At 39.2% G+C, this 7,450-nt stretch overlaps 1 protein-coding gene across 1 annotated transcript; it reads left to right on the top strand.

Annotated features, from left to right (window-relative positions):
• Positions 1-219: 219 nt before the first annotated feature.
• il6r (interleukin 6 receptor) lies at positions 220-7,272 on the top strand. The gene is made up of 10 exons (XM_054621385.1): positions 220-501; positions 1,520-2,143; positions 2,851-2,974; positions 3,668-3,846; positions 3,928-4,097; positions 4,284-4,434; positions 5,379-5,422; positions 5,524-5,581; positions 6,033-6,135; positions 6,302-7,272. The coding sequence occupies exons 1-10, from the start codon at positions 420-422 to the stop codon at positions 6,564-6,566; spliced, it is 1,800 nt and encodes a 599-aa protein (XP_054477360.1). The 5' UTR covers positions 220-419; the 3' UTR covers positions 6,567-7,272.
• Positions 7,273-7,450: the final 178 nt, after the last annotated feature.

The raw sequence follows: 7,450 nt of genomic DNA, 5'->3' as shown, positions 1-7,450 counted from the left end.
ATAAGGTATGTTATTAGAATAAAGTGAACCATGTCTTATAGATATCAAGAGAGTGACTTGAGTATGACATACTTCCTCAGTATTACTATTTTTAAATATTATTATTGTAATACTAGTCCTATTTTCAGCTTTGACGGGGTTTTTATTTCGACGCTGGGTAGGATTTCCTCTTTAACGTGCTGAACAACGGGAAGAGAGCTGGGATTTCACAATAACGGGTCTTACTGACAGCAGACTGCTGCAACCAGAGGAAGCCGGTAACTGTGCTTTAACAACCCCGTCTGTAGAGGAGGACCTTCAGTTGTTGTTGTTGTTTTTCTTGTGAAGAGATTAATTAGAGTCACAACAATCTACAACTGGTGCTGTTTGCGTGTAATTGATGGTGTGAGGACCCGGTGAAGGGAGACTCATGCGCAAACATGCGGATTTTTCTCCCTTTGCTGTGCGTTCTGTGCGCCCCATCGGCCCACGGCATTTTCGACGGAACCTGTCCAAGAAAAGGTAATAAGTGAATTAACCTGCCATGAGAGTAAAAACTCACCAGACTGTGTTTTGGAAATTTGTGCTATATGTTTTGACTTACTTTTGACTAACTATTTTAAAAAGCAAATGTAAGGTGTTTTGTTATATCACCCACGACAGTTATTCAGATTTTTGTCAATCACAATAAACAGATTGAATTCAAAGTTGCACAATAGTTGTTTATTTTTAGTATTTGACATAATATTTACAAAACTTGAAATATGTTTATTACTAAATAATTCATTTAAAAATGATCTGTTTTGTAAAGCTTTTGTGGAAACTTAGGGAAATGTTCTTCATATTTTTTTTTTTAAGTATTTAAAGAGTTTTTGTGTTTTCCAGATGTTTAGTTGTTTTTTCTTAAAGGTGATGACGTTTATTTTACTTTGATGTCAAAATGTCTGCACTTTAATTATCCTAATTATCAAAGCAGGTCAGACAAATGATCTATGCACTGAGTCAGGCAAATTCAAATGTTAGTATATGTGTAAATGTATTAAACCTAAAACCAGGCCACACACTTCTCTCAGCTGCAGAGGCTCTAGCTATTTCCATATTTTTTAGGCAACAAAAACAGGGAACTGGGAAAGTGTGAATAAGGGAGTGGAAGTATGTTTGCACTAAGGGCAATGGACAGGAGGTTGTATACTCAATGCATTTTTGAAGTCATAATTGATTGAGTTTTGAGTGCAATCAGAAAATCTGCGTTAAAGGGGATGTCAGATATAGTAAATAAGTGAGAGATGACAAAGAGAGGACATGATTTAGGACAGAAAAATAAACAATAAAGAAAAGAGGAAGTTAAAAGGGAGTTGGTGATTTTGGTTATGCAATGGTGCATTCTATCTGAGACCCGCAAAATAACTTCATTTTTGTGCAAAATACTGTCTGAATTTGCAATTAAAAAAGTCCTTTCCACACTTACACAAGTAAAGACATCCAGCACACACATTTGTTTGTATAAGCGCTATAAACTATGTTTGTTTTTTCTGTGCAGACCCTCCCCCTGGTTTGTTGGTTTTATCCCCGGGCAGTAAGTTGGTTTTGACCTGCATTGGTCATGTGGAGGTGGACGGAGTGAAGGTCAGAATTCACAGAAACAGCTCAAACATCAGAAGAGGGAGTACTTCTAATGCAATCCCAACCACTGTAAACATCATAAGCAAAACTGGAGTTTTAATTAGAAGCAAAAAACATACGGCAAATATTACTGTAAGTGAGGGGTACCAGTCTAAATCAACAGGAGAAAGCAAAAGCCTCGGACTTCCAGATACAGGATATACAGCTTCTACCACCACTCACACAGTCCGGCCAACCAGTGTGAGCAGACTGCTGAAGGGTGAATCTGACTGGGAGGCTGGGGAGTACGATGACTTGGGCGATTATGAGGAAGAGGAGGGAGGGGAGGAAGGCAGCAGAGTAACAAGGGGCATAAGGTCAAGGCCGCAGTGGAAGTGGAAAGGTATGACGGTGGGAAAAGGAGACAGAGACTGGGGTGGGATCACATTTGAGAGGAGAGGAGCTTCACTGTCTCTGTCCTCAGTGAGACTGACGGACTCTGGGAGGTACACTTGTAATCACAGAGGCAGAGAGATGTTCGCCGTGAAAGTAAACGTTGCAGGTGAGTCATAACTCAAGTGAAGTTGTAATTAATGATTTAAGTTATGAGTTTCAATTTGATTTGATCATGGGATATTTGTCCCTCGCTCTTTAGTTTGTCCTAACATATCTTAACTTTCAAAACAAAACAAAAAGTTAAGCATTTAGCGGTAGGTTTGTCTATAGGAAATACAGTGTTAATAAGATGCAAAGTGCATTATGCTACCCATTCTGAATGTAAGTGAAAGCTAAAATTAAATGCATCAGTGTGACAATAAACTAGTGAGTAATAATGTCGGGGTAGAACAATGAGACGGTACTTCAGATATTCATGAGCATTAAAAAATTCATTATTTTGTAAAAAATAAAATTTACATTCATATATAGATATCTATATATACGTTCTTTATGCATTTATGCTGGTGGTATGGTGCTTTGCTTTTCTCTGTTTTACATCATTGATTAATTCAATATTTTTGTGTTTTGGATTGTTTGTTATACAAAGCATAAATTTGATAATGTCATATTGACTCTGAGAAAGCATCATGGCCACGTGTTTTAAACTGCTCTTTTAAAAAATATTTGAAAGTTTACTCTCTAGCAAAAATAATTGTTAGTTGTAGCCTACCAGTGATTGGTTGATGGTTTATGTAGACATATTTAGTAAAGGCAATAAATCACCTGAATGATGAATATACAATATGACTGCATGTCTTCTATACGTGTCAGATCCTCCAGAGAATCCCAGCCTGTCCTGCTACAAAAGGTCACCCAGCAGTAAGATCCGCTGTGAATGGGCTCCTCAGAAGCCAGTCACTATGTGGCCTAACTGTTACCTCTTTCTCAGTAAAAGGTAAGGACAGACACTAACATTACAACTACCCAATGAATAACTTATATATGTGTGTTGATAGTAAATAACACTTTTCAAACAAACTTTAACAACATTATAAACAGTAATTGAGATGCAGTTTCTTTTGAGTCCCTGTGTCAACTGACCTGTCAATCAGGTCAGTTCTGTGAGCAGGTCCCTATACTACATATACATAGATGTACAATAAATAATTTAAACTATTCCCTTTGACACCTTGTCATGCATTATGCCTACTATACCATGCCATACATTTCAAACTAGAGCGTTTGATATGTTGTGTTGAATATTTTAGACTCCAAATTCAAAGGTTAACCGGAAATGATAATGTTTCGTGAATAAAACTGTTAAAGTTTTGCAACAGAGACATTTGAAATAGTTGAATGGAAGCTCTAGGAGAAGTTGACGTTTGAGATTAAGCATTGAATGAAGTTGAATTTCTACGGTTTTAATAGACATCTGACAGTAGCGAAATCACAGGAAATGAGTGGAGAAGGAGCGAGAGGGTACTCAGCTGGACCACTAGGACACCTTGGCAACACTAGAAAAATATTTTACTGCACATGTGGGTTGAACAGGGTTAAAACTACAACAGCCATACAAGTCATTTTCTTTTTATCTCACCCATCTTTTTGCGAGTTAAACTCCTTTTTTCCTTGTCGTTCCTTTTCTCAGCCCCACGGAGGCTTTCATTCGATTGCAGTGCTCGTACTCATCTCGCCGCTCCTGCTGCTGGTGTGCTCTGGACCACAATGAGGACGAGCTGAGAACCCTTCACTTGGCCTACCTGTGTGTTACGAGCATCACGGGAAATGCCACCAGCAGCCTGCTGCACTTCTTACCTCTGAACATTTGTAAGTTTGTGTGTCGAGGCGGGTGTATGTCCATGTCACGTGTGTGTTTGGTCTGTGTTATAGTCCTTCCTGTTCCCTCAGTAAAGCCTGACCCTCCATCGGATGTGAGGGTTCGACAGGAGGAGGGACAGGAGATGAGGATGAAGGTTACCTGGAGTTGGCCAAACTCCTGGAAGTCTAATGACAACTATTATGACCTAATCTACCAGATCCAATACCGACCCCTCAAGTCCTCTTTATATTATGGGCAGGTGCGTGCTGGTAGACAAATACTTTCTGTGTGTTTGTGTGTGTGTGTGTGTGTGTGTGTGTGTGTGTGTGTGTGTGTGTGTGTGTGTGTGTGTGTGTGTGTGTGTGTGTGTGTGTGTGTGTGTGGTGTGTGTGACGACAGTGCGATGTGTGTTTACCTGGTTGTCTCTCTGTATGTGTCCATGTAGATACAGATTTTGAAGAAGCGCTCCTACACCATCACTGATGCGATGCCTGGTGTTGAGTACTTGATACAGCTCAGAACCAAAGAAGAGTATGACGGTCAGTGGAGTGACTGGAGTATACCTGTCTATGCCAGCAGTTGGTTGTTGACAACAGGTAAGCACACATGCACACACTCCTACATGTAGATTTAAAAAAATGTTTTTTATCAAAACAAGCCATTTCAAAATTGGGGTATGATTTTGGTTCAAGCTATTGCTATGGAAACTTCAAATTAGTATCTCTGGTCAGTACGCAGAGGTCTCTTATTGGTTTTAGAAACATGGAAGTGACGTCGTTTACAGGGACCTGTAAATCATTGAGCTTCATCCCCTTTGTGAAAACATGATCCACTCAGACAAATGTAGCCATGACGACCTGAGGAGGAAGTCCTCCTGTTTCCTTCCCGTTTGATTGGGTTTTCCAAAGAAGCTGTTCATAATCACCTTCCAATAAGTATTTGGTTTTCCCACTGCCAATTGTGCTTCTCTTCCTCTCTGAATCCGTTGTTACCTCATTGTGCACAGCATGCATGCATGCAGCATTCTGGATCAATGTATAATACTGTCAAGCAGGTTAGGAAAAAATACTTGCATATACAGTATTTCATATGCAGCTATATCGCAGAAGCAATCATCAACAGAATATTATTTATTTAATAATAATTTTCTCTTTAAAGAACTTTTCACTATAAAAAACGTCTGTAGATCAAAACATTTGATGTTTTAATGAGTCATGAATCCAAAGGTAATACTTTTTTTAAACAAACTTGACTATATAAAATAAATATACAATAACAGAAATCTGTCCAGACCAGTGACACCAAACACTTTTGGCTGAAAGACTTAAGAGATAAAAATTATTTTGAATAGCAGAAATTGTTTATTCCTGTCTTGCTGGTCTTTCTTGTGACCTCTTGCCAACCTCCTGATGGGAAACACTGGTCTCTACAATACAATATGTTTTTCCTTTTATACATTTTTTATTGTCTAGATGAAGGGGCTTCCTTTCTGTTAAAGTTGTTGATAACATGTCATCTGCATTGATTTCTGTCTCCTCAGCTAAAGGGCCGTTCGAGATGAAGAATGATCTCTCTGCCACAACGGTGAGAGTCAAAGACACATTAGTGCTGCTGCTACAGTATTCATCATTGTTCTGCCTCCAGTATCTCACCACGTCTCTTGTGTTACCTTCTCTAACTTGCAGTTTCCAGTATACACAGACAACGAAGGCGGTTCTGGTACAGATGATGATGTGTTTGTTGGTAAGATTGAAAGCAGACAGAAATAATATTTTTGGTTAATTAGGTGTTTATGTGTGTGTGTGACTGTGAGAGAGACGTGGGGGTAAAGGACAAGGGAGAGGGAACTCTTAAATATTGTTAGTGCTGAAAACCCCCTCTGCCCCACTGGGTTTCAACAGGAAGCCATGTCATCATAATAACTGAGGCCTAACAACGAAACAAGCCACAGGAAACATGGCTCAACACACATCTCACACAGACACACACACACACACGCGCACACACACACACACACACACACACACACACACACACACACACACACACACACACACACACACACACACACACACAAACACACACACACACACAACACACACATGCACATTCAGTCACACCCATAGATATACTTGCATGGATGTTATTCAGCTCCATTAGGATTCCTCACAGTCTCCTCCTGACTTTACTGCAGATCCTGAACCAGTCCAAAGTGGTCCGGAGATGTTACATCATATCCTGTGGATCTCTGGTTCATTTGCTCTCTTGTCGGTCATTTTGGCTGCCTACATATTCAGGTATATTACATCTATTTATATATATATATATATATATATATATATAGAACATGGTATTTTCTGCTGTACAACAAACATGGGTACATTTATAACATGAGTCAGTGGATGGATGTCCAGGTTTTTGAAATCTCAGCTAATAATGTCAGTCAACTTCTTTTAATTTCAGACACAGGGAAAGATTTATGTCTAAACTCCAGAGTCCGAGTGTCATCACCCAGTGTGCGGACTCTCCGCGGCCTCCGCCTTCCGCAGCACCACCTCCAGAAGGACAGGCTCTGGTGACCTTTGCCTCTCCTCGTTACAAAAAAGCCCAGCAGAGTGAAGTGGAAGAAGGGGAAGAAGAAAATGAAGAAGAAAAACAGCAGCTGAAGGAGAGCATAGAAGCCATGCACTTCAACAACACAAGTTATTTCTTTCTCAGTAGGGACTGATGAGTAGACAGAAAAAAGGGAATAAAACTAGCCAGATCCAATGTCACGGATGACTAAAGGATAATGGACCTAAAATTGTTATCGTTCTCCTATAACCTTTTGCTGGAAGCAAACTCAGGAACCGCTTATGATCTGCCTCTCTTTCTACTGTTTTTTTAAATAATGCCTAAAATACCTCTCAAAAGACTTTTTGCCAAGTTAAAGTGTATTGATCACAACTGTAGACTAGCTGTAGGCCTCATTATAGGCCTAAAGCTAGCATATAAACTCATGTTCTGTTTGTATATAATTTCTATTAAGGTTTATCAAATAAATCACTTGCCTACTGCCCTTTCAGTTTACACATAAAACGTTAGAGAAGTATTTCCAAAGTTGCTGACAAAAGCATCGGTTGTTCATCAGTTTTCCTCCCTTTTAGACTGATTAGGCTGGGCTGATTGTCTTGTTTAAAGTTATGTGTTGGCCCCTGAACTCAAGGCTTTAGGAATATTTACCTCGTAAGAATAAGAGCAATTGATATGACACAGGCCTTTAGTTGGGTCCTGCTTTATTATCTGATCTTGAGCATCTGATTTAAAGATGGCCTATGTGATAAGATATAGTTTCATGACCTCCATTGCTTTAGTTTTGTGTTCATATGTTGCATATTCCTAAATAATTGAATAAAATCAAATTACCACTCAGCAAACAAGGTGCCATGTTGCCAAGTATTCCAGTGTAGAAAGCATGGATAAACTGCACACGTTGCACAGAGAAGGAGGAACAGGGAATTAATACAACCCCAGCAGCATCTTGATTTGGGATTCAAAATACAAAAATCAAATAGGATGATTAGACAGTTTTCAGTGACTATATAGCTAAATCTAATTAATAGGATTTTTGTG

This window comes from Anoplopoma fimbria, chromosome 20 (genome assembly GCF_027596085.1).
Source record: "Anoplopoma fimbria isolate UVic2021 breed Golden Eagle Sablefish chromosome 20, Afim_UVic_2022, whole genome shotgun sequence".
NCBI classification, from domain to species: Eukaryota; Metazoa; Chordata; class Actinopteri; order Perciformes; family Anoplopomatidae; genus Anoplopoma; species Anoplopoma fimbria.
This window is presented reverse-complemented; position numbering and strand designations above follow the sequence as displayed.

Bases quoted from the DNA above. Each gene is read 5' to 3' on its own strand.
- il6r (XM_054621385.1), top strand. From the start codon at position 420: ATGCGGATTTTTCTCCCTTTGCTGTGCGTTCTGTGCGCCCCATCGGCC. The intron at 4,098-4,283 runs GTGCGTGCTGGT...GTGTCCATGTAG, and splicing joins CCTCTTTATATTATGGGCAG to ATACAGATTTTGAAGAAGCG. The intron at 6,136-6,301 runs GTATATTACATC...TTTTAATTTCAG, and splicing joins TTGGCTGCCTACATATTCAG to ACACAGGGAAAGATTTATGT.